Source organism: Labeo rohita, chromosome 23, assembly GCF_022985175.1.
Source record: "Labeo rohita strain BAU-BD-2019 chromosome 23, IGBB_LRoh.1.0, whole genome shotgun sequence".
In the NCBI taxonomy this organism is placed as follows: Eukaryota; Metazoa; Chordata; class Actinopteri; order Cypriniformes; family Cyprinidae; genus Labeo; species Labeo rohita.
The window spans coordinates 25,561,214-25,588,981 of record NC_066891.1 but is presented as its reverse complement, the minus strand read 5'-3'; the positions used below and the strand labels follow the sequence as shown (position 1 = coordinate 25,588,981).

Sequence of the window (27,768 nt, the reverse complement as noted above, 5' to 3'; positions counted from 1 at the left end):
ACTGTATTTAACATTTTCACAATTTTGAATACAATAATTAAAACTTTTAAAATTTTAGTGTTTATGCTTTTGGAAATGGATCCTTTCTATCCCTAATCAGGCTTATTATTTTGCATTTTAGGCTCATTTTGAGCACAAAGTATGTGCTACTACACGCGATAAAAGATATCTTTTCAATGTTAATCGTAGTTTTTGTATATCAATATTTTGAATATCATATTGCCTGACATTTAGCCATACTGAAACAATAAATAATTTACCTCAGATCTTGAAAATAAATTTAAGCACACACAGTCAGTGTTGGGGAGTAACTAGTTACATGTAACGGAATTACGTAATTTAATTACAAAATAAATGTAATTGTAATTAGTTACAGTCACTGAGAAAAAAAATGTAATTAAACTACAGTTACTTTTGAAAAATGTTAATGATTACAAAGGGGGTTACACATACAGATTTAATTGACTTATTTTATAAACTGCATTGATTGCTCTAAAATGATACTCAAAAGTTTCAGGAGTTTAGGACACAGAATAGGACACATGCTTATTCAATACCTGTTTTATTTCCTATTTGGGTTTATGCATATACTTTAGTTTTTAAGATTAATTGTTTTTTCCAAGGCATTGTTAGATGCCAGTGTTTTCTGTCATAACTATGCAAACATTTGAATTCAAAACCGGAATCAGAGTTATTAAACTATTTCTTGTTATGATTTTAAATCTGAATTTAACCTCAGAATGATCTAAAATGATCTAACAAGTAAATAAGAGGTGTCGAGTCTTGTCGAATTTGTGGTGGCTGTGCTTTAAATTAAATTATTCTTATTGATTCTGATTGGTCAGTCATGACATTCCAAGGTATGTTATTCCCTGATAACAACTGGTGAAAGCTAACAACACAGATTTTTCCTGGAAACTTAAGCCAGCGCTATACGCTTGATCATTTTTCTCAGTGGAAGCTTTGCGTTTTGTTAGCTAATAAAATACTGAAACTCAATTCAATATTATGTGTACAATTTCTTAATTATGTCATCCTGGTTTTGTGGACTCGTTCTTTTGTTTTAAAAGCAGCTGCTGCCATTAATTGCAATAATGGACTGCACTGTATTCCTAAAATGTCTGTCTAGTCTGATTTCTTCATGGAAGCTTTGCGTTCAAATATTTCAACTCAGATCAGTGTTTCATGTCTAATTATTTACTTTGTGGCAATCAGCTGTGTAATATCCAGCCATTTGTTATTGCAAAATAAAGTTGTATATTATCCCTTACTTATTATAATCTTAATTCATTTTGATTTTGAAAGTCTGACAGTAATCAGTGTTGAGTGTTACTGTAAGATTAACCCTGCCTAGTTTTAATGTTTCAAAATGATTAACAGCTGAAAATATTAGAAATTCAGAAAAGGAATCAAAAAGTAATCAAAAGTAATGTTACATTACTTTAATAAAGTAATTGAAAAGTTACACTACTTATTACATTTTAAGTAGAGTAACTTGTAATCTGTAACCTGTTACATTTCCAAAGTAACCGTCCCACATAGCCTACGTTAAAACTGCGAACTCAATACGAACCAAGTGTTTTCCAGATAGTAGCCTATCACTCACTCAGCATGTAGTTTTAATAATGTTAAAAAGGTTTAATATTTATGAATTAGATTATAAACTTGTCCATCTCGTTTGGAGTGCAGTGCACTTCTGCGCTTCTGAATGCCTGTGATATTTCAGTGATTTTGTCACATCGCCCTGTCAGTGTAACATTATTTGCAGGATACGTGAACGTGCTGTAAAACGGGGACATTTCCGGGGACAGGACACTAAAAACCGGGACTGTCCCAGGAAAACGGAGACATCTGGTCGGTGACTTTTAAATCGACAAACTTTCTTCGTATGAGTTTGCTTACTTGCTTTACTTGCAAGCATAACATCTCCACCTTGTCGGCATAAAATATGCTGGAAATGATACAGTATTTACAAAATATGTGTTTAAATGTGCTGTCTAGTTTGAACTTGCTGCTTGCTAGCAACTGATTTCTTCATGGAAGCTTTGCGTTCAAATATTTCAACTCAGATCAGTGTTTCATGTCTGCGACTCAGAGCAGTGTTTCATGTCATGTGGCAATCAGCTGTGTAATATCCAGCCATTTGTTATTGCAAAATAAAGTTGTATATTATCCCTTACTTATTATAATCTTAATTCAAGTGATAAAGTATTTTGAAAGTCTGACAGTAATCAGTGTTGAGTGTTACTGTAAGATTAACCCTGCCTAGTTTTAATGTTTCAAAATGATCAACAGTGGAAAATATTAGAAATTTAAAAAAAAAAGTAATCAAAAGTAATGTTACATTACTTTAATAAAGTAATTGAAAAGTTACACTACTACATTTTAAATTGAGTAACTTGTAATCTGTAACCTGTTACATTTCCAAAGTAACCGTCCCACATAGCCTACGTTAAAACTGCGAACTCAATACGAACCAAGTGTTTTCCAGATAGTAGCCTATCACTCTCTCAGCATGTAGTTTTAATAATGTTAAAAAGGTTTAATATTTATGAATTAGATTATAAACTTGTCCATCTCGTTTGGAGTGCAGTGCACTTCTGCGCTTCTGAATGCCTGTGATATTTCAGTGATTTTGTCACATCGCCCTGTCAGTGTAACATTATTTGCAGGATACGTGAACGTGCTGTAAAACGGGGACATTTCCGGGGGGACATTTCCGGGGACAGGACACTAAAAGCCTCGATGTTAAGACAGTGTCTTAACTATTAGGACTGTCCCAGGAAATCATTATTATTTTTTGGATTCAGCTTAGAATAATTTACATTTTTCTGTAACTGTTTTTAAATAAATTATTACCAGTCTTAAAGAAAAAATAGCTGACTAACTTTTTAAGACTAGTCTAAACCTTTTATGCAACTGGCCCCAGGTCGGTGACTTTTAAATCGACAAACTTTCTTCGTATGAGTTTGCTTACTTGCTTTACTTGCAAGCATAACATCTCCACCTTGTCAGCATAAAATATGCTGGAAATGATACAGTATTTACAAAATATGTGTTTAAATGTGCTGTCTAGTTTGAACTTGCTGCTTGCTAGCAACTGATTTCTTCATGGAAGCTTTGCGTTCAAATATTTCAACTCAGATCAGTGTTTCATGTCTGCGACTCAGAGCAGTGTTTCATGTCATGTGGCAATCAGCTGTGTAATATCCAGCCATTTGTTATTGCAAAATAAAGTTGTATATTATCCCTTACTTATTATAATCTTAATTCAAGTGATAAAGTATTTTGAAAGTCTGACAGTAATCAGTGTTGAGTGTTACTGTAAGATTAACCCTGCCTAGTTTTAATGTTTCAAAATGATCAACAGTGGAAAATATTAGAAATTTAAAAAAAAAAGTAATCAAAAGTAATGTTACATTACTTTAATAAAGTAATTGAAAAGTTACACTACTACATTTTAAATTGAGTAACTTGTAATCTGTAACCTGTTACATTTCCAAAGTAACCGTCCCACATAGCCTACGTTAAAACTGCGAACTCAATACGAACCAAGTGTTTTCCAGATAGTAGCCTATCACTCTCTCAGCATGTAGTTTTAATAATGTTAAAAAGGTTTAATATTTATGAATTAGATTATAAACTTGTCCATCTCGTTTGGAGTGCAGTGCACTTCTGCCTGCAGTGATTTTGTCTGAATGCCTGTGATATTTCAGTGATTTTGTCACATCGCCCTGTCAGTGTAACATTATTTGCAGGATACGTGAACGTGCTGCACTCAGATCAGTGTTTCATGTCTGCGACTCAGAGCAGTGTTTCATGTTATGTGGCAATCAGCTGTGTAATATCCAGCCATTTGTTATTGCAAAATAAAGTTGTATATTATCCCTTACTCACTCAGTATGTAGTTTTAATAATGTTAGTCTTAATAATGAAATTCTTCGTATGAGTTTGCTTACTTGCTTTACTTGCAAGCATAACATGTCCACCCTGTCGGCATAAAATATGCTGGAAATGATACAGTATTTACAAAATATGTGTTTAAATATACCAAATTCTCTTTAACATCCACAATATCAAACAATGTCAAACAATGTGAGAATGTAATTATATTATTTATTATTGTTATATTATTTTTTTCGAAGTTAAATGTTTCATTGTCATATTTCGTCATGCTTTGTGTGTTCTGCTTTATGTGTCCACCCCGTCATGTGCTCATCCACCCTGTCATCTTGATATTTTAAAATTATATACAATATATATAATAATTCAATCATATCTATATAATCCAGTGTGTTCAATAGCTAGGTGTGGGGGCAAAAACATGCAAACAAAAAACTGCATCCAAATATCACAGTTTTCTCCAAATAAGAAAGACTACATTTGCAAATTCTATGAGTTTCTTTAAACACACATGGTTTACTTAAATCTTTTATGTATTTATAATCTGAAAGCAAACAAATAGGAAAGCAAACGTTTAGGAACGGGACATACTACCTTTCAGAAAATATAATTTGCGTCTTAATATTGCAACGAAAATGTATTTAACAGTAATATATATGTCCATGACAGGGTGGAAATATCTTATAGTTTTATGTTTTGAATAATGGCCCATAATTATTTTTTTTTTAAATGTGTGGGAGCTCAGCTAATATGTTTCTATAGTACTTGAGTGTCTACTATTGACATGACATGACATCAAGCGAATGGGAAATTATGACCAAAAGTTTTGAGTATTGTGAGGGTTGATATTAAACCACCAAAGGTTTTCACCAAACAAACACACTTTATCACTCATAACACAACAACCTAAAAACACTAATGACAGCATTACACAATGTTTACAAATGTTTACTGTTCACAAATTTCTTTTGTAAACAGACTAACACTTCTGAAGATGTTTAGCTGCGTGCAACCGCTTTGATAGTGTTAGTATTTGATTTTTACATTCAGAATATTTTTATAGATGACATTACTATTGCAAATTTCTGTCTTTTACATTTTGAAAACGTAAACGTTGGCTTGTATAGTACATTAGTTTAGGAGGTGTTTTGGTAAAAGAATTAATGTAATTTGACAGATGTTTTCAACAAATGCATTTTGTGCCAAAGCACAATGATTCGCTGTTTAGCTCACATAGAATGATGTTGTGCTCGCTGTGTAAAGAGTTATACCTTGTTTTACTGCCTTATATTGCAAACTGTTGTGTCTTACCATACTATTTTAATATATTATTTTAATTATGAACACAGTGGTTTGTAGTACAAACCATTTTACCGTTTACAGTAAACGGTATAGGGAAATAACAAGAATAACAGTGCGGTAAACGGTTTACTGCTTCTCATTATTTCCCTATAGCAGCTAATGAACCGGAAAGCTCGCACATTCACAAAAGAAGGCTTACTTCCGCATAGAAAAATAAGGTGGATACTGCTCTTGCAAAACTTTCAAGTCAATAAATCTAGCATAGCTTCTTATTTAATTTTTGACAAGTATGAAAACCAGACTGTGAGGGATAGAAATACAGTGTGTTTAATGGACTGTACTGTTGTTTAACAACATACCGATTGTTTAGCTGACAAAACATCTTTTCAAAAAACACTTTTAGTCGACAAAGATTGCATAAAAGATTTTGAAAGTACATTATCTAGGATCTTTATACACCATGTGCCATTGCAAAGACTAAGTCTGTCCCTCACAGGCTCGTTTTCATCCGTGTTAAATTCAATAATCTGGCAAAAAAATTATTTATATCAATTAATCAATCAATATATAATAGTGTCATGTCCTTTGAGTGTTAAACATCAGTGGTTTAGGACTGGCAGCAGGGTTGCCAGGTTTTCACAACAAAACCTGCCTAATTGCTACTCAAAACTAGCCCAATCGGTGGGGCTCCCCCGGTAAAAATTGAATTCTGGGGGCTAAAATATGTTTTTTTGGTGTGGTTCCCCTGGTAAAATTCATATGCCAGTAGTAAATATCACATTATTGGGACAGGACTTCACAGTGCTACCATTTCAGTCTCATTTGCAGCTGAAAACTACTGTGTGCAACTATGAAAGAATATGTAGGAGCACCATGTGCGAGTGACCCAATCAGCATATTTTTGCTTGCGCTGAGGGGAGCTTCAAAGGCTTCTACGTGTTTTTGCAACATTGAGTAATGTATCAGAGGCATATCTCATGAATCCCATCATAAACAAAGTGTAGAGAGAGTGTAAATAAGAGATTCACTGTGCAGTGTAGAGAGCTTTGTTGATTATAATGGAATTTTCCAGATGACATCGCAATGAACTAAGATGAGTGACAGCTTTTAATGATTTTAAGGGAGTTTGTAAATGAGATACTGATTTAATACAACAGTTAAATAAACAAGAAGTTAATATGAAGTGACTTACATTGTCTGACTATAACACTATTGCCTGATTTTGTTCTATTTCGTCGTCAAAATGATGTGAAACAAGTGATAACTGAGCCGCTGCGGCTCAAACACAGCGTTGTTTAGTTTATGAATGAATGTGCGTTTTTAAACGAATCTAGTAGTTCAATTTCCCATTTATAAAGAGAGTCACTTGCTTTATTCCTGAATGAATCAACCGTTCAAACGAATCAAATGAATGATTCAGTAATTAAATCAGTGACTTGCTGCCACTGGCAGTTTTAGGTTCATTTTTAAAATGTCTTTTCAGTTATTTAAATCATTTAATATTTCTGTATTCAAAATTGTATATTTAAAGAGGTCATTGGATGCTAAGTTCCCTTTTACATGTTGTTTGAACATTAATGTGTGTTGGCAGTGTATGTACAAATCTACCCTATAATGTTAAAAATCCATGCAGTGGTTTTTAATTAATCTGTAAAAATAATATCCCCTTTTTCAAATCGAGTCATTCTCAGATGCCTGTCGTTGTGGCGTCACACTGACAGAGGCCGCTCCCACGATAGTTGATTGACATAAGCTTTTTACCTCAGATCAGCTGTAACAGTCCGCCCTCTTTATTTCGATGCCGGAGCAGGGATGTAAGTTAGACAAGAATATCTCTGATTGAGCGATTGAGGTGTTGTGTTGCTGGATGTAATAATGAACATAGTGGTCGTCATTTACTCATTTAGATTACGTTTGTTTGTGAAGGGAATGCGACTCCTGATCTACATAAATGCGTCTGTGTTCGTGCGAATCATTCATTATCCAGCTTCACTTACAGCAGAAGTGAGTATAAGGGTTTTTTTTATGAATCTTTGTGATCACCTTTCTTAATAATGTGCTAGTTAGCAAGTTTAGCGGCTAAATGCGGCTAAAGTAAACAGGCTCGTCACTCCACAGAGAGAAGAGAGGGGCGGGGCGAGCAGAGCTCATTTGCATTTAAAGCAGCTTTGACCAGAATGGGATGATTTTTGCAGAGCTGATTTTGGCAAGGTAAAAAGTGTGTTGTTTTACACAACCACTGAGAACTTTTAACCAAAGTATAATATAGACTTTTCATTAAGACCCTAAAAAATCATATGAAACATTAATGTCCACATGAGTTCATAACTTTGATTGCCACCTCTGAGCCTCATTAAACATATGAAAATACACCTACAAGCCACTTTTGTGTTCTTATTAATTGGTAACAATTTGATAAACCTTTATAGGTTTTTCATTTTAGTAGCATTATAATTCCATTTGTTTTCATTACAAGGAGCTATATTCTCAGTATGCTGCCACTTTAGATGACACGTGCCATAGTCAAAAGAAAAAACTTTCAAATGTGACATCTAAAGTGTACACACACACACACACATTACTCCGTTCCTATTGCAGCTGAGAGAACTCACAGAACAGCATGTAAGCCCTTATTGCAAAAGATCCTTTAATACCCCTGGATCTTAAGGCTTAATACAGAGTCTATGGAATTTTAGGGCCTTTGGTGACTCACTAAACACAAATAGTTTCTCACAGCTGTTTGGCTATGCTTGTACTTATATGTACTGTATAAACCTGATACTGCTTTGTGGGTACCATTGGGCTTGGCAAAGGCAAATAAAACATTTCTATCCCCTGAAGTATGATGCAAAATACTTTAATAGTAGGGTACAGTAAGTTTAAGGGGGTTATTAAGGTCCATTGTAACTACCAAAGAAGTTAGAAATGAAGACATCAGACTTAAACTGTGTTTTGGTATCAATTTGGACCCTAAATGTAATGTGATAGGAAAATAAAACAACATTTTAAATTTTAAAAATAAACTTAAAAATAAAAAAAAATGTACTTTAATTCAAATTTAATTTATTTATACTACCAGTCAAACATTTTTGAACAGTACGATTTTAAATATTTTTTTAAAATAAGTTTCTTCTGCTCACCAAGCCTGCATTTATTTGATCCAAAGTACAGCAAAAGTAGTAAAATTTTAAAATATTTTCCTACTTTCTATTCATCAAAGAATCCTGAAAAATTGTACTCAACTGTTTTAAATACTACTACTACTACTACTACTAATATATGTTTCTTGAGCAGCAAGCACATTGGAATGATTTCTGAAGGATCATGTGACACTGAAGACTGGAGTATTGTAAAATGTAGCTTTGATCACAGGAATAAATTACATTTTAAAATATATTCAAAAAGAAAGCAGTTATTTTAACTAATAAAAATATTTCACAATATTACTGTTTTTGCTGTATTTTGGATCAAATAAATGCAGGCTTGGTGAGCAGAAGAAAATTCTTCTTCAAAAAAAAAACATCTTACTGTTCAAAAACTTTTGACTGGTAGTGTAAAATGTTCCAAATAATTTTTTTTAATTATTTTAAAAATATTAAATAATTTTCTTCACATTGTGCAGATCCACTAACACTTACAATACATTGTCACATTTTACTAACCAACAGATGATAAGTTCAACAGGAAGGTCAAGTCCGGGAGCATAAGTACAAGTCATGTTACTTTTAGGAAACCACATTTATTCTTCCTTTTTCACCAGGTCCTCAAGCTAATAATCAACCCAGTGTACTAAAATTAACCCAGCACTGATCATGAGTGGCTCTTTTCTGTTTAGATGTTACTCAGACTAGCAGTTTACCTCTGCAGCTTAAGTCCTTAACACACCTTCTTGCGTGTTAACAGGGGAACAGTGTATCGCTATGTACGTTCTTGAGGGAGTGAAGATACGTGCATAGTTTGTATCACTACGCGGCTTTGGTCAGGTACGCGTTCGTGTGTGACAGCATCGGACGTCAGCCAATCACAGACGACCGCACGTTCGTCAGCCAATCACAGCGCCGCGCCGAGCGTAATAACCGGGACGCTGCGAGCTGAGCGCTGATGCTTAGAGCAGTGTAATATCCAACGAGACAGGCGGCAACCTCACACCTGCTTTTCCGTTAAATTACTTAACCAAACCGGGGGATTCTTTAAGACTTACTATCTTTCGCGTTCAACCAACATCCATGCGATTCTTCAGGCTTACCTTCAAGTGCTTTGTCGACTGCTTTTGAGACCCTTTTATTCCTCGTCTGCCTGCGACGCACGTCAATTATCATAATTCGGAGCTCAATCTTATCAACCTTCTGCTGAAGATCACTTTTCAATCAATCAGACAGCAACCCCACGGAAAAGTACTGACGAACGCGAATTGAAAAATAATTAACACGTGAAGAACCGTTATTTGTAAATTCTCGGGAGCGCGGCGCTCCTGCTGGCCGGCGCGCGGCATGTCGCCAGAAGAGCATTTCTCCAGTAAGAATGACTTTATGTGTTTGTTTGTTTACGTGCCTATTTAATAATACCACAAATAACACTTTAATGGCTGTATCTTTATTGAGACATGATAATGTAACCTAAAAATTGGTATTGAACTGAACTGGTGTTTGGCGTACTGTATCTTTCCATTACACGGACTGCTCTAAAAACTCTCGAGCTGGCTGAACAGGATCCAGATCTGGTCTCTTCATGTATTTACCTGTATCAGGTGTCTCTCCTTCACTTTCTTCCTTACACACGCTCTCACTCTCACACACACACACACACACACACAGTCCTTCAATCCGCTCCAATCTGGATTCAACTGCATCACTGACATACATAAAACTGACAATGATGTCATAGGAACAAAACAGTCAATCAAGGCATCATGCTTTTGAACTCATATATATATTCATATGTGTGTGTATATACTGTATATATGTTCTGCTGAACTGGTCCAAACATAAGTATTCAAATCTTAGATGTTTACTAAGATCTATTATCTATTGGAAAAACCCACAATAACATTTAAAATATTAGTAAGCTTAATATATATATAATCATCATTTATTGGGTACTTTCAATTGGGATTAGGTTTAGGGTTATGTGCCACTCTCTCTCATAGCTACATGGTGAGTAGATATGCCCTATCATTTTGAGCTAAATGTGTTCAAAAGTCTGAAAACTCTGTGTGTAACTTCACTACCGATCACCTTTTTTCAACAATTAAGCATACTTTTTTGGGTTTAGTTTTTATGTGTACCACTGTTCAGAACTCTGCTAGATAACTACTGCTGAGTAGCATCTTTGAGCTGGCGTCAAAAGTATCTAAAATTGTTACTACAGATACTGATGCTACTGAAAGATTTGATGGAGTTTCGGCAGTGACGTTATCCCATATAATTGTCACTACTGAAACAGTCACGACTGGAATATGTCATCATTGTAGTGACAAAAGAGAATACATAATCCTCATATTTGGGAAATTTTTTTTAGTGTTTTACTATGTGAATTTTGTAATGTGATGTGGTTGCTACCAAAACATTACTGTCTCTACCGAAACATGGGATTTGTCGTCAAAAATAAAGTATACTGAATTATCAGCTAAGATGTTATAATAGTTTTTGGTTCAATGTATATTCAAACTAATAAATCCTTAACTTTGAAATCAGTATGATCAACTTTTTGCATTTTACTAAGAAAAATTGGATTCAGAATACAACAAATCTAACATATCACACTTGAAATATTGTTTAAATTGTAATTTTTATTGATTTACCTCTAACTTTTTAATAATAATAAAAAAAATCTATATTTATAATGTAGATGTAAGCAAAATCTTAATAGGTCAATATAACCTTTCATATTAAATTATATATTACTGTGTTTTGGTAGTGACAAATTTGGGGAGAGGACAAAAAGACCTTTTTTCAAAAAAACATTTTTTTACAACTCTTTGGACCAGTTCTGTATAATTCTATATAATGAGAATTATTTAAATCAAAATATGTGAACCTGGACCACAAAACCAGTCATAAGGGTCACTTTTTTTTTAAATTGAGATTTATACATAATCTGAACAATAAATAAATAAGCTTTCCGCTGATGTATGATTTGTTAGGATAGTGCAATGTTTGGCCGAGATACAACTATTTAAAAATCTGGAATCTGAGAGTGCAAAAAAAGCAAAATATTGAGTTGTCCAAATTTGGTATATTTATGCTGGGAAATTTACAAAATATCTTCACCGGAACATGATCTTTACTAAATGTCCTTAAAATTTGATAATTTCAACCGATACAATGTATTTTTGGCTTTTGCTACAAATATACCCATGTTACTTAAGTCTGGTTTTGTGGTCCAAGGTCACATATGCATGTGATATCAGGTTTTTACACTTCACTACAAACTTCTGCTGTAATTAAAGCAAAAGAAGTGTCAAGCTCTCACAAAGTTGTGTTTGTCTCTCTTTCAGATGATGGCGGCACGTGTGAGGATGAATCTCAGGAGGAAGCCGAAGTCGCCCGTCCTTTGGTGTCAGAAACTGATGGGTCCAATACAGAGGTTGCTGAGCCCAGTGTTTGCACAGGTCTTATGGATGCAGGCGACCCCGCCATAGAACTGGGGCATTCTGAACGCCAAACGTGGAGCAGACAGATGGACTTTATCATGTCCTGTGTTGGATTTGCTGTTGGCCTTGGAAACGTCTGGAGATTTCCTTACCTCTGTTATAAGAATGGAGGAGGTGAGATACATACACAGAAATGTCATATGTAACTGAACAGATATATAGAGTGGGGTCTAGATGTCCCACAGGATGTGGACGAATTTGTTTCTTCATGGGAACAGATTTGTATAAATGTAGCATTATGTCACTTGCTCACCAATGGATCCTCTGCAGTGAATGGGTGCCGTCAGAATGAGAGTCCAAACAGCTGATATAAACATCACAATAATCCAGAAGTAATGCACACCACTCCAGTCCATCAGTTAACATCTTGTGAAGTGAAAAGCTGCATATTTGTTTCATACAAACAAGTGTTTCACTTCACAAGGCATTAAAGGAACACCGACTCTTTTTTGAAAATAGGCTCATTTGTCAACTCCCCTACAGTTAAACTGTCGAGTTTTACTGTTTTCGAATCCATTCAGCCGATCTCGGGGTCTGGCGGTAGCACTTTTAGCAGAACTTAGCATAGATCATTGAATCCGATTAGACTATTAGCATCTCGCTCAAAAATGACCAAAGAGTTTAGCTATTCTTCCTATTTAAAACTTGACACTTCTGTAGTTACATTGTGTACAAAGACGGACGAAAAATGAAAAGTTGCGATTTTCTGGGTTGATATGGCTCGGAACTATACTCTCATTTCGGTGTAATAATCAAGGAACTTTGCTGCCGTACCATTGGTGCAGGAGGCACAATGATGTTATGCAGCGTCAACTCTGCCGGCTGCAACTCTGCATCTACGCAAACTTAGTTCCGGTCACTTTCAGGCGCTGCGTAATATCATTGCGCCTGCTGCACCCATGGGGAGAGTATAGATGAGAGTATATGAGAATATAGTTCCTAGCTATATCAGCCTAGAAAATCGCAACTTTTCATTCTCCATCAGTCTTAGTACACAATGTAACTACAGAAGAGTCAAATGTTAAATAGGAAAAATATCGTCATTATATATGGTCATTTTTGAGCGGGATGCTATCGGTCTAATCAGATTCAATGATCTATGCTAAACTATGCTAAAAGTGCTACCGCCAGACCCCGAGATCGACTGAATGGATTCGAAAACTGTAAAACTCAACTTTTTAACTCTAGGGGAGTTGAACAATGAGCCTATTTTCAAAAAAAGTGGAGTGTTCCTTTATTTGATGGACTGGAGTTGTGTGGATTACTTGTGGATTATTGTGATGTTTTTATCAGCTGTTTGGACTCTCACTCTGACGGCACCCATTCCCAAAAATCCATTGGTGAGTAAGTGATGTAATGCTACATTTATACAAATCTGTTCTGATAAACAAACAAATTCATCTACATTTTTGATGGTCTGAGAGTGAGTACATTTTTAGCATTTCCATTTTTTCTGAACTGTTCTTTTAACAGTAATAAACTAAAACAGCCAAAATGTAACAAAGTATCTGCCGGCAGAGATAAGTTAGAAGGTCAAAGCGCTAAGAAAAATAAACGTGGGCCCGACAGACAGGAAGAAAGTAGAAGGACAATGGTTGTCTGCTGTTCATGACCGGAGTTTATCAAAGGGTGAAGAAGTGACTCTGTTCTTTGTTCTCCTCTCCTTCTCTCGTAACATTAACCATCTGCGCAGCTCCTCTGACGCATGTAGGTGGTGATGTATGTCGCTTAGAGTTATAAGCTCTTTTTGTTTCCCCTTCACTGCCAGCTGAAGCGTGTCAATAAGTCAGCGTCAGTGTCATCAGACGCCATCTCAAGAACAGTTAGTTGTGTCTAAAGAGCTGATACTAAATGTCTATTTGTAAACAACGTGATTTGTGAGGGAGACCTAATCTATCTTGCTCTCTCACTTACATTCACAAAGTACACTTGGATATAAGAATATAATATATAATACATTTACACTTAATTGCAATTAACATGCATTTAAAGCAAGTTAACATGCATTTAAAATGTACAGATAATGTACTCGTAGTTGTTCTGTCTTTCAGAACAAAAATTTAGGATTTCTCAGATATAGTGGACTTCTATGGTGCCCAAGAGTTTGAACTTCAGCTCAAAATGCAGCTTCAAATGGCTCTAAACGATCCCAGCCGAGGAAGAACGGTATTATCTACCGAAAGGATCGGTTATGTTCTAAAAAACATTTACGATTTATGTACTATTGAACCTAAAACGCTCATCTTGTCTAGGTCTGCATGTTGTTTTCGGTTTAAGACAGTTAGGGTATGTTGAAGTGTTTACAAAGTGAACCACTTCACCAAGTGTTTACAAAGTGAACATCAAAGAAGATCAAACACCCTTTACAAAAAAAGCTTAAACAGCGATATAGGACGATTTTGAAGTTGGAGGAGAAAATAAGATGGAAGTTTTTCGACATACCCTAACCTAAACCGGAAAAACTGAGTATACGCAGACCAAGACAAGATGAGCGATTGAGGTTAAAAAGTATATAAATTGTAAATTTTTTTAGAATTTTATTTTGAAAGTTCAAACTCAGGGGCACCATAGAAGTCCACTATGTGGAGAAAATTCCTAAATTGTTTTCTTCAAAAAACAATTTCTTTATGACTGCAGAAAGAAAGACATGAACATCTTGGATTACAATGGGGTCCATTATCTGTACATTTTTGTTCTGGAAGTGAACTACTCCTTTAAGCGTCTTTATTTCATTCAGTTCACAGTTAAAGAGAAAGTTCACCCAAAAATTTAAATTCTGTCATTAATTACTCATGTTCACGGGCGCCGATTTATGTTTCTGCCGGTGGGTGCTCAACCCCCAACCGCTGTTTCCACCACTAAATAATAACTGGGATGAGTTATCATACACATACGCAACAAATTTTATATTTTCAAATATTTAATTCTCATTAATCAGTAATTAATTTTACTGGGTCTTAGGTTTTTTCTAGAGTAGCTATACTCTGTTGGATGGTGCGTTTGATAAATTCACTACACAAAATTTATCTTGTGAATTGAAATGCACAGACTGCAAATACATTATTTAGTAAGCAACACACATTCTTTCTATGAGGGTTGCGCTTCACTAAATAAAATGATTTAATAAATACCTGTTTACAGTGAGCACGTATTCTCGTATACACAGGACAAAGTATGAGGGCGCACTTGTAATATCTGAGGGATATATCGTGCTGGCACCCTCTAGTATTACAACAATGCACTCTTGGTGACATTTGCTATTAAAATAATGCCAAAAACTGCCTCAAATGAACTATGAAAACAAGAATAAAGTCATACAAGCTGCAATCCATTTCTTACTGGTTAAAATGAACAGAGGCTCTTGTGATTTTGCCTATGTTCATGTTGTTCCAAACCTGTAAGACCTTTGTTCATCTTCAGAACACAAATGAAGATAATTTTGAAAAAAATCCAAGAGCTTTCTGACCTTGCATTGACAGCAACGCAACTGACATGTTCAAGGTAGTAAGGACATCATTAAAATAGTCCATGTGACATCAGTGGTTCAACCGTAATGTTATGAAGCTATGAGAATACTTTTTGCGGGCAAAGAACACAAAAATAACAACTTTATTCAACAATTTCTTCTCCTTCTTGTATTCTTGTGGCTTCATAACATTACGGTTGAACCACTGATGTCACATGGACTATTTTATCGATGTCCTTTCTATCTTTCTGGGCCTTGAACGTGTCAGTTGCGTTGCTGTCTATGCAGGGTCAGAAAGCTCTCGGATTTCATCAAAAATATGTGCTCCGAAGACAAATGAACATCAGGTTTGGATCGTCATGAGGGTGAGTAATTAATGACAGCATTTTCATTTTTGGGTGAACTGTCCCTTTAAAAATACTATTTTTGTAATAAACATTTTAAAGTCATGTCATTTCCATTGTTGCAGGTGTTTTTCTGATCCCCTATGTCCTGATGGTATTTGTTGGAGGTGTTCCAGTATTCTTCCTGGAGATCGCACTGGGTCAGTTCATGAAACAGGGTGGGGTTGCCACATGGAACATCGCACCTCTTTTTAAAGGTGGAGTATTATTAACAACGCAACATATTTGTATCTTACATCCCAACCCTTGCCAGCCTCTACTTAAACAGATCCATACATTGTCCTGCAAGCAATTATCTTTCATTTTTAATGGCAAAACAGAATATCGATCTGTCTGGCTTTTAATATTGTCCAGCATGAGACATGCAGCAGGCTGAAGAAGGGCAGTGTGTTTCTTTTTTCCAGGGCTTGGATTGGCATCAATGGTGATCGTGTTCTTCTGCAACACCTACTACATTATGGTTCTGGTGTGGGGCCTGTATTTTCTGGCTCACTCCTTCACTTCCCCTCTGCCGTGGGCCACGTGTGGACATGAGTGGAACACAGTCAACTGTACGACTAACTTCAGCCGTGTGTGTTTCAATCAGTCATTGTCCCCTTCCTCTCCCAACAACGTTTCCTCCTTTAACAGCACCACCAGCTGTGTGGAGCCCACGGGTTTGCGATCATCTGTTATGGAATTCTGGGAGTAAGTGTCTTTAAAATATTTTCCAATCTGATTAGGCCAAGGCACAGATTTTTACTTACTTTGATGAAATGTTTGTTAAAATGTTGTGGCATCAAATGAGCTGAAAAATGAAATTCTGTAATTTACTCACCTGTGAGTTCCTTTCTCCTGTTGAATACAAAAGAAGATATTTTGAAGAACCAGACAGTTAATGGTAGCTATAAAAAATACTATAGAAGTCAATGGCTACCGCCAACTGTTCGTGTATTAACCATTTGTATGTATTATCCACAGTTGAAGTCAAAAGTTTACATACATCTGCAAAATGTTAATTAGTTTACCAAAATAAGAGGCATCATACAAAATGCATGTTATTTTTAATTTAGTACTGACCTGAATGAGATATTTCACATTAAAGATGTTTACATATAGTCCACAAGAAAAAACAATAGTTGAATTTATAAAAATGACCCTGTTCAAAAGTTTACAAACGCTTGATTCTAAACACAACAAACATCACTAAACAAACAAACAAAAAATAACACAGCTGTGTATCATTCATGTAACAACACAGTATTAAGAATCAAGTGTATGTAAACTTTTGAACTGGGTAATTTTTATAAATTCAATGATTATTTTCTCTTGTGGACCATATGTAAACATATTTTATGTGTAATATCCTATTCAAGTCAGTACTAAATAAAAAATAGCATGCATTTTGTATGATCCCTCTCATTTCGGTAAACTAATTAACATTTTGCAGATTCTGCAAGGTGTGTGTAAACTTTTCACTTCAATTGTATGTATGCATTAACCGTCTTACTACATTGTCAGTGTTCTTTAGCTGTGATTACATTTGTGATATAGCATGGTTGCTCAAACCTTTTTGCTTAAAATGTCAAGTTAAAGTGTTAACTTTAGATTGACAGAATGTTTCTTACTTGATCAGGCATAAGGTCCTGCGTCTGTCTGGCGGTTTGGATGAAGTGGGTGGCATCAATGGTTATATGGTCTTGTGTCTGCTTGCTACATGGGTCATCGTCTACTTCTGCATCTGGAAGGGTGTTAAGTCCGCTGGAAAGGTACAAATATATATTTGTGAAAGATGGTGGCTAGAAGATCTCAACCAAGTATGAACCTCATCAAGTTAGTGTTTTTAAGCATTTTACATTCATTCCAAAATAATAACTCAAGGCAGTAACAATTTAAACAATTTATTTTACTTGTGATGTTTAGCTATTCTTTTTAATAGTTAACTTTTAATTATTTTTTAATTTTTCGTATCATCAGTCATTAAAGCTTGGTAAATACTTGTCACAAAGATTCACTTTAAATTTCACCAAGCTGATTACTCATTAAAAACTCCCACAGATCATGTTTTGACGTAACAAAGTGGTTATATCTAAGTGTGTGAGTTGTTTACTTACTTTTTTAAATTAGTCTTCCTATTAACGCCATTATATTGTTCATTAAGCCTGATTTGCAAAGCAAACAAGCATGAACACAAGAGGCGGGATTTATTGCATGAACCAATCACAGCTAGTCATAACCAGTCATATCCAATCATATTGCGTTAGAGGCATTGCCTCCTCTCATGTGACTTTTCCCCATTTATTCTCAATTACCCTTCACTAAACTCACCGCGTGCTTTACAGGGTCTGTTAAAACTCAATGGACTCAGGGGAGGCGAGAGAGACGCCAACTCCTGCTGTAATTTTACCTGCTGCTGTTACTGCTGGACAGTTTTACTTTAGCAAAACAAGTGATTTATACCTTCCAATGTCATATTTTGTAATATTGGTGTTTTATTTTTGTACCATAAATTTTTTTCTCATCTAATATTTGAGGAGACATTGCCTCCCTTGCCTTCTTGGAGGAAACACCCCTGATCATTCAATAATATACAAATTACTGTTTGAATATTGTTGCAGCGTTGATTTTTTTTGTACGTTGTAATAGGTGTTATAACTCTGTAATGGGTTGTTCTTATTGAAACTTTTAAGCTAATCTACAAGTACTCAAATCAAAATTTCATATATTTATTTGATAAGTAGCCGTGTAATAAGTGGGATAATGTACAGTCAGATGCTCATTATCCGCTTCATGTCAGGGTCCTGTTCACCCTGCTAGGCTTTATTTTGCGATAATGATGGCTGGCTCTACATTATCCCTTACATACACTTACTGTGCACACCAGCCCAACCATTATGAATGTTTGTTGGGAACATGAGAAAATAGATCAAAGGCCAGAGCACTGGCCACGTAAGCTCATTATTAGCTCTCCCAGCGGATATATGTGTGTGCTGGGTTTAGTCATAGTGCTTGAAAAGATTTCAAACCGTGATAATAAACATAAATCTGTAATGTCGCACACATTATTACTCATTTCAGAAAGTACAGTGGTTATACATTTAGGTGGAAAATATGAGAGGTACAGTAATGTGTCTATATGTGTGTGCAGGTTGTATATTTCACAGCTGTGTTCCCATATCTGGTCCTGGTGGTCTTGTTTGTTCATGGCGTCTCACTGCCAGGAGCTCTTAATGGCATTATTTACTACCTGAAACCAGACTGGAGCAAACTCTCAGAGGCACAGGTGAGAGCAAGGCTGCAGTTTATCTCAAGCTAAAAATTACATTTCTGGCCAGTCAAGTAAAATATGCAAGTGCCTTCAAGAGTAAACAAACAGTTGCTATGTTGAAAAAGAATTAGGCAATATAAATCTAGGTGTTTTTAGATTTTTTTCAGCATTAAGATCCAACAGAAAGCAAAGATTTATTCATGTACTGCATGTATAAAGCAAAAACTAGAGCCGGGTTACATGTTTATGTAATTCTTGTTGATTATGCGATTATGATGGCAGGTATGGATTGATGCTGCCACACAGATCTTCTTTTCTTATGCTATCGGTCTGGGGGCCCTGACAGCTCTTGGGAGCTACAACCGATTCAACAACAACTGTTACCAGTGAGCAAAAATATTACACACACACAGATAATTGTGTGTGTATATATATATATATAGTTGGTAAAAAGTTTACATCCCCCTTTCAGAATCTGCAAAATGTTAATTATTTTACCAAAATAAGAGGGATCACACAAAATGCATGATATTGTTTTAGTACTGACCTGAATAAGATATTTCACATTAAAGATGTTTACATGTAGTCCACAACAGAAAATAATAGCTGAATTTATAAAACTTACCCCTTTCACAAGTTTACATCCCCTTGATTCTTAGTACTGTGTTGTTACTTGAATGATCCACAGCTGTGTTTTTGTTTTTAGTGATAGTTGTTGATGAGTCTCTTGTTTGTCCTGAACAGTTAAACTGCTGCTGTTCTTCAGAAAAAACCTTCAGGTCCCACAAATTCTTTGGTTTTCCAGCATTTTTGTGTATTTGAACCCTTTCCAACAATGACTGTATGATTTTGAGATCAATCTTTTCACACTGAGGACAATTGAGGGACTCATATGCAACTGTTACAGAAGGTTCAAACACTCACTGATGCTCCTGAAGGAAACACAATGCATTAAGTTAGGGCTGTTCGTTTCCGAAAATTTTGGAATCGAGTCCGATTCTGATTCTTGGTTCTGGAATCGATGTTTACTTCAACCGTATGCGTTGCACAAAATTAACAAACTGTACACTGAAACAAAATAACCAGACCACTGATGACACTGATATAAGAGCTTGTGGTTTATCTGTCAGTCAGGCGTGCTCTCGGCCACTTATCTGTGCTCTCAGCGCTTTCTTACAGAATTTTCACAGGCTGATAGAAAGCTTAAAAATAGGACCAAGAACCTCAATCACGTCATGATTAATAATGTTGTGCAGCGCTCATGTGGACAATATAAGCCAGTTACATCTTAAAATAACCTCTGAATCATTTTTGAACTGGTTCTTTAAAACAGTCTATCCGAAAGAACCTTTTCGTGGAAACGAATCAAACTTCTAATCACTATTAGCGAGCAAGAGGCAAATTAACAAGTGCTTAATGGACTGCTTCATTCAGTTTATTTTCGTGAATTGACGTTCAGCGACGTTTGATGACATAGCAGCCGAGATTTGCAGCCTTTGTATGATGCAGCCGTTTGTTTGAGAGGCGCCCATATATACGCTTTTTTTTTTAACTGAAAATGGCTCTGAATGGGGAGTCGATTCCCCTTGATGGAATCGATTCCAACCTTTGGAATCGACTCTTGATTCCCAACGCCTCGGAACTGAGGAATCGATTCTTTTTGGAATCGATTCCCAGCCCTAGCATTAAGTGCCAGGGGTGAAAACTTTTTAAATTTGAAGATGAGGGTAAATTTAACTTATTTTGTCTTCTGGGAAACATGTAAGTATCTTCTGTAGCCTCTGAAGGGCAGTACTAAATGAAAAAAATATATATATATTTAGGCAAAATAACAAAAATGTTCTTATTTTCACATCTCCATTCTGTTCAAAAGTTTTCAGCCCCTGGCTCTTAATGCATTGTGTTTCCTTCTGAAGCATCAGTGAGTGTTTGAATCTTCTGTAATAGTTGCATATGAGTCCCTCAGTTGTCCTCAGTGTGAAAAGATGGATCTCAAAATCATACAGAAAGAATTTGTGGGACCTGAAGGATTTTTCTGAAGAACAGCAGCAGTTTAACTGTTCAGGACAAACAAGGCACTCATGAACAACTATAACTAAACAAAAAAAATCAGCTGTGGATCATTCAGGTAACAAGAATATTAAGAATCAAGTGTATGTAAACTTTTGAAAGGGGTCATTTTTATAAAATCAACTATTATTTTCTCTTATGGACTACATGTAAATGTATTTTATGTAAAATACCTTTTTCAAATCAGTACTAAATAAACAATAACATACGTTTTATATGATCCCTCTTATTTTGATAAAATAATTAACATTTCGCAGATTCTGAATGGAGGATGCAAACTTTTGACCTCAACTGTATACACACACACACACACTAAATAATATAATGGAGTAGCATATAATATAGTAATTTTTACTATAAATGAGGGTTTTTCACTGTAAATGAAGGTTTTAGACTTTTGGACCTCACTGTATACGTAGAATTGTGTTTTATAGAGGACAGTTTATGTTCCTTTGTCTGTAAATAAACATTGTAATAAAACAAAGGCCACCCTGCCAAAATGTTTTTTCAGTGTTTTTTTCTGTATGGCTTCATAATCCCGCAGCATCCCTGTGGGACTGTAGTGCGTGTATGTTTGCATGCATGTGATCAGATCAGAGATCAGAGGTTGCAAGAGTTCAACATCCACTCAGTTTAACCCTGTGCGCTGCATGTTCTCCTACATGCTAATCCCACGATAATTTCTCTCTTTCTCCCACTGTAGGGACGCATTCATCCTGGCTCTCATAAACAGCGGCACAAGCTTCTTTGCAGGATTTGTGGTTTTCTCAGTTTTGGGATTCATGGCGGCCGAACAAGGCGTTGACATCAGTAACGTGGCAGAAAGTGGTGAGATATGCTTCCGTTCTCATCACATTCTCCGTTCCTTAATTCTCCTTGATTGCATCAACAAATGTACCATACTACAATAGATTTTTTGAACATGGTACTATAATAGTGACATCTTGTTTTCGCTCAGGTCCTGGTTTAGCATTTATTGCTTATCCAAAAGCAGTTTCGCTCATGCCTTTAGCGCCGCTGTGGGCAGTGCTGTTCTTTCTCATGCTTCTGGTGTTGGGATTGGACAGTCAGGTGAGGCTCCACCCACTCATTTATGACACAGATACTTATTTATGACAGAAACTTGGAGTGATAGTTCACCCAAAAATGAAATTACCCCATGGTTTACTCACCCTCAAGCCATCGTAGGTGTATATGACTTTCTTCTTTCAGACGAATACAGTGAGTTATATTAAAAAATGTCCTGGCTCTTCCAAGCTTTATAATGGCAGTGAATGGGTGTTGAGATTTTGAAGTCCAAAAAAGTGCATCCCTCCATCATAAAAAGTACTCCACACAGCACTAACTGTCGTATGCGTGTTCACAAGTTTTAAATATGGATATTTTTTTATACAAACACATTAATTCACTTCAGAAGGCCTTTATTATTGACCCAGAACCGTGTGGAGCACTTTTTAGGATGGATGGATGCACTTTATTAGGCTTCAAAATCTTACCCATTCACTGCCATTATAAAGCTTGGAAGAGCCATGACATTTTTTAATATAACTCCTATTGTATTTGTCTGAAAGGAGAAAGTCATATACACCTGGGATGGCTTGAGGGTAAGTAAATCATGGGGTAATTGTCAATTCTGGGTGAACTATCCCTTTAAGTGAGTTAAGAAACATAATCATGAAAATGTCTCTCTTTAAGTATACTTAAGTGACCTTTTATTTCATTAAAATTGTATTATCTGCAAGTAGGAACATATATTAGCCAGCAGCAGTACAGCAGCTTACCAGCCTCCAGCCATGTAATCTCTGTTAGTATGACGCATGTGGATGTAAAGCATCCATTAAAAAATAGCACAGGAATGCAAGAACACATCCTGTGTGAACGGCGCCTTAATGTTCACACAATGCCTTGGATTAGACGTAGCGCTCTTAGATTAGCAACAGTGTTTGACAAGGTCAGGCACATTCAGATGTCCTTGTTGCCCACATATTTCTCGGTTAGATCAACAGCTTCCTTTTAAGCTAGTTTCTTCTGTTTTCTCTCTTTCTCTCTCAGTTTGTTGGTGTTGAAGGCTTTATTACTGGAATAATGGACATGCTGCCCCCAAAGTCACTCCTGGGCTCTCAGCGTCGTGAAGTTGTTGTCGCAATATGCTGCTTTACCTGTTTTACTATTGATCTTTCCATGGTAACTGAGGTACGTCTGAGGCTGGATTTTAAGTATATAATACAGTAGAGTTCATATCAGCACATTGCGTTTCCTGATTGTGTTTTTGGTTGGTAATATTCTATCTTTGTACAGGGAGGGATGTATGTGTTTCAGCTGTTTGATTATTACTCTGCCAGTGGGATTACTCTGCTTTGGCAAGCCTTCTGGGAGTGTGTGGTGGTGGCCTGGGTGTATGGTAAATATCTGTAGCCATGCAAACACAGACTGTGATTTTGCCAAGTAGGACGTGTTTCTGGATCAACATATTTTGTTGGTCCTACAGCAACATTCCTAACAAACATAATCCTCACAAAAATTCTGCCCTGCTTAAAATACCACTTGGAATTTTATGGTCCAGACTGGTTTATGATGGTTTAGCTTTTGGAACAGTGAAGCTGACTTGACAGAAGAAGTTTCCTGGCTAGTGGTTAAACTGACCAGGAAACCCCAAACCTGATCTTGAAATTTTTCAGGGGTTCCAAAACAGGAGTTTATTAAAGAGCAGCTGGAGGGTTATGAGTTGTTGAAAAGCTTATAATTAATTAAATCAAATGTATCATTTGATTGAAACCAATGGGGCTGCACAATCAATTGAAATAGAACTGAAATAGCATTATATCATACCAAATTGCTCATGCTGTGATTTCATTAAAGAAGAATATAGTCAGTTGTGCTCAGTGTTTCAGAGTGAAGCAGGGCACTATGTTCATATACACTTCTCGTTTACAACACAGTATTTTCAGAACATCTGTGACTTTACCAATGAAACATTTTCATATGAAAATCATTGTCATATCACAGTTTAAATTGCTACTGACATGCCTGACATGCAGGGGAAAAAGTAAACTGTGCGCACAATTTATTAACTCATTCCCTCAGTTTACTAAATCATGTGCTTAATTTGCTAATTCGTTCCCTTGTTTTAAATCAATTGTGTGCTCAGTTTACTAGTTTGTTTCCTCAGGTTACTAAATTGTACGCACAATTTACTAATTCGTTAACTCGTTTTAATTGTGTGCACAATTTACTAATTTGTTCCCTCATTTTAAGTAAATTGTATGTTCGATATAATTCTGTCCCTCATTTTAAGTAAATTGTGCACTCGATTTACTAATTCATTCCCTCGGTTCACTAAAACGTGCGCACAATTTACTAATTTGTTAACTCATTTTAAGTAAATAGTGTGGATGATTCACTAATTTGTGACCTTGTTTTAAGTCAATTGTGCACTCAGTTTACTAATTCATTCCCTCGGTTTACTAAACTGCACACACAATTTACTCATTCATGACCTCATTTTTAAAGGGGTCATCGGATGGCCATTTTCCAGTTGATATGATTCTTTAGGGTCTTAATGAAAAGTTTATAATATACAGTACTGTGCAAAATTTTAGGCCACTAGTATTTTCACCAGCTAAAAAATGGTTTAAAGTTATTTCTATCTTTTGCACATTATTAGGAAAGGCGATCGCAAAGATTAATTTAAGTAAATTGTGCGCTAGATATAATTAAATTCCTTGTTTTAAGTAAATTGTGTGCTCGATTTACTACTTTGTTCCCTTGGTTTACAAAATTGTGCACACAATTTACTAATTCATTAACTGGTTTTAAGTAAATTGTGCACTCGATTTACTAATTCGTTCTCTCGGTTTACTAAATCGTGCGCACAATTTACTAATTCTTTAACTCATTTTAAGTAAATCATGGACACAGTGTACTAATTCTTTCCCTCATTGTAAGTAAATTGTGCACACAATTCACTAATTCGCCTTCTGAGTTTACTAAATTATATGCACAATTTACTAATTTGGGACCTCGTTTTCAGTCAGTCGTGTGCTCAGTTTACTAATTCATTCCTTCGGTTAACTAAATTGTGCACACAATATACTAATTCTTGACCTCGTTTTAAGTCAATTTTGCACACAGTTTACGAATTTCTTCCCTTGATTTAAGTAAATTGTTTGCACAAAATAATAATTTGTTCTACTTCCTGTCCATATTCTCATAAACCTGTTGCTGCTGTTATATGATCTTATGGACAGACACTGGGTTTTATTTTGGTTGGGAATGAGTTATACAGTTAGAGGCATCTACATTGGTTAACTAATTTTTATTTTCTTAAAATCAGGGAATGGGGCTCCATAAATTGCAATTACAATATATGACAAAATAATCACAATATATATACACTACCGTTCAAAAGTTTGGGGTCAGTACATTTTTATTGTTTCTTTTCTTTTCTTTTTTTTTTAAGAAATTAATACTTTTATTCACCAAGGATGTATTAAGTTAATAATTAAAAGTTTATTAAAAGTTAATAGTAAATAATTTACATTGTTATAAAATATTTATATTTTGAATAAACACTGTACTTTTTAAACTTGTTATTCATGAAAGAATCCTGAAAAAAAAAAAAATCACAGGTTCCAAAAAATATTTGGCAGCACAACTGTTGATATTATCCAACACTGATCATTCTAATAATAAATCCGCATATTAGAATGATTTCTGAAGGATCATGTGACACTTAAGACTGGAGTAACAGCTGATAAAAATTCAGCTTTTCATCACAGGAATAAATTCTATTTTAAAGTATGCTAAAATAAAAAACATTATTTTATATTGTAAAAACATTTTGCAATATTACTGTTTTTTTTCTATATTTTTAATCAAATAAATGCAGCCTTGATGAGCATAAGAGACTTCTTTAAAGACTATTACAAGTCTTACTGACCCCAAACTTTTGAACGGTAGTGTATATTTTTTGGCCAAGTCGTGCAGCTCTCTCTCTATCTCTATATGTATAAATTTAAAACAAAAAACACTCAACCAAAATAAAACAATTACTAAAAAACTAAAAAATTTGCATTTCACGTGACATCAAAGAACCATGTTATTTATTTACATGTTATATATTTTAATACTGATACACTATTATCAAGGGTGTAACTTTGTTTTGAGACAAAATGGGGGAAAATATTTTTGATTTAAATCCTGTTTCCTGCATTTACATACATTACAAACTCAACTTGACTGGCTTTTCTCCTGTATGATTTTATGAGTCTCTTCAGACCTTAGAACTGTACATAAATTATAGACCTCCTAACTGAAGATCTTTTTACAAATATAAATGAAGACAACAAAAAATAGTCGTATTAAGTGCAAACAATAAGTGCAACTATAATCAAAGTAGGCTAGGCTACTCTCTCAATATTCAAAGTGCAAATAGAGACCAAGTTTTTCAAGCATGATACAGAGCTATAGACAAGGTGGCTGACTATTATAGTTTTTTTAGTTTAATTTTTGGAATTTTTATTAATTTTATTTGTTTTAGATATTTTAGCACACCAAAACTTGTATTTTTCCATTAACATTTATTTTATTTCAAGTCAGATTTGTTTCAAGTAAGTTGATAACCTTGCTGTGAACTTATATATGTTAAATTATTGAAATACTAAATTAAAATCTCAGGGGTACTTGAAGTAAAAGTTTACATGTAAAGGGATCAGCTACCAAAAGGATTTAGGAACCCCTGGTTTATATGAGTGGTTTCCCATGCCAACAAGAATATTGGTTCAGGAACATGTCACGCCTGGAAAAATCATGCTCAAATCCTGAAAATGATCATACAGATACACATATAGATTCTGTGTGTTAACCCAGAAACACCTCACTCTCATTCTCTGATTCTCTCTGAAGGTGCTGATCGCTTCATGGACAACGTGGCCTGTATGATCGGCTATCGTCCTCTGCCATATATGAAGTGGTGCTGGTCTTATGTCACTCCGGTAGTGTGTTTGGTGGGTTTTTCACACAATAATGAATCAGCATGGGGTTTCAGATTCCTGATAGGCTATTAAAAGGGTGTTTGTGTGTTTGGCAGGGTGTTTTCTTCTTTCATGTGGTCAACTACAAGCGATTAGTGTATAATGCGGTATATGTGTACCCGTGGTGGGGTGAGGTGCTGGGCTGGTTTCTTGCTCTCTCATCCATGCTTTGCATTCCTCTCACCGTCCTCTACAAACTGCTGCACTGCAAAGGCTCTCTCATGGAGGTACGACTTTCACGTGTGTTGCTACTTTGCTTAATTATGCAAAAAACTACTCTGTAGTATATCCAGCTAAAAGCCACTCATGATTTTAAGTAGTTTTTGTGGTTTTGATTTATGTACTGATAATAACTCATTTGATGCCATGTGACTTCTGGTTACTCACCAGTAGTTGTATGAATCTGTGGTCTGTTCAATGTGTGTGACTCTGCATTTCTCTCTGTTCAGCGCTGGCAGCATCTGACTACACCTATCTGGGGTCGACATCACCTCGAGTTCCTTCCACCTGAGAATGAAGCCAGACTTCTACCAAAGGCAGAAGAGAATAAAAACACACTGTTATATGAAAGTGTCATTTAATATCCTGGCCAGCAAATGATCAGATACAGACAACACTGCCCTGCACACACAGACACACACACACACACACACAGAGCAGTGTTTACTCTGTCATAAGCAAGAGAATCAAGT

The 27,768-nt window shown here is 35.5% G+C and overlaps 1 protein-coding gene across 1 annotated transcript; it reads left to right on the top strand.

Moving 5' to 3' along the window:
• Positions 1 to 9,300: 9,300 nt before the first annotated feature.
• si:ch211-117c9.5 (sodium- and chloride-dependent creatine transporter 1) lies at positions 9,301 to 27,673 on the top strand. Its single transcript, XM_051096231.1, has 14 exons — positions 9,301 to 9,720; positions 11,702 to 11,971; positions 15,793 to 15,924; positions 16,132 to 16,414; positions 17,343 to 17,475; positions 18,855 to 18,989; positions 19,257 to 19,360; positions 21,748 to 21,872; positions 22,003 to 22,115; positions 23,097 to 23,237; positions 23,343 to 23,445; positions 26,949 to 27,049; positions 27,133 to 27,303; positions 27,526 to 27,673. Exons 1-14 carry the CDS (start codon positions 9,696 to 9,698, stop codon positions 27,655 to 27,657), a joined length of 1,968 nt encoding a protein of 655 aa, XP_050952188.1. The 5' UTR covers positions 9,301 to 9,695; the 3' UTR covers positions 27,658 to 27,673.
• Positions 27,674 to 27,768: the final 95 nt, after the last annotated feature.

Bases quoted from the DNA above. Each gene is read 5' to 3' on its own strand.
- si:ch211-117c9.5 (XM_051096231.1), top strand. From the start codon at position 9,696: ATGTCGCCAGAAGAGCATTTCTCCA. The intron at 17,476-18,854 runs GTACAAATATAT...ATGTGTGTGCAG, and splicing joins GTGTTAAGTCCGCTGGAAAG to GTTGTATATTTCACAGCTGT. The intron at 27,304-27,525 runs GTACGACTTTCA...CTCTCTGTTCAG, and splicing joins GCAAAGGCTCTCTCATGGAG to CGCTGGCAGCATCTGACTAC.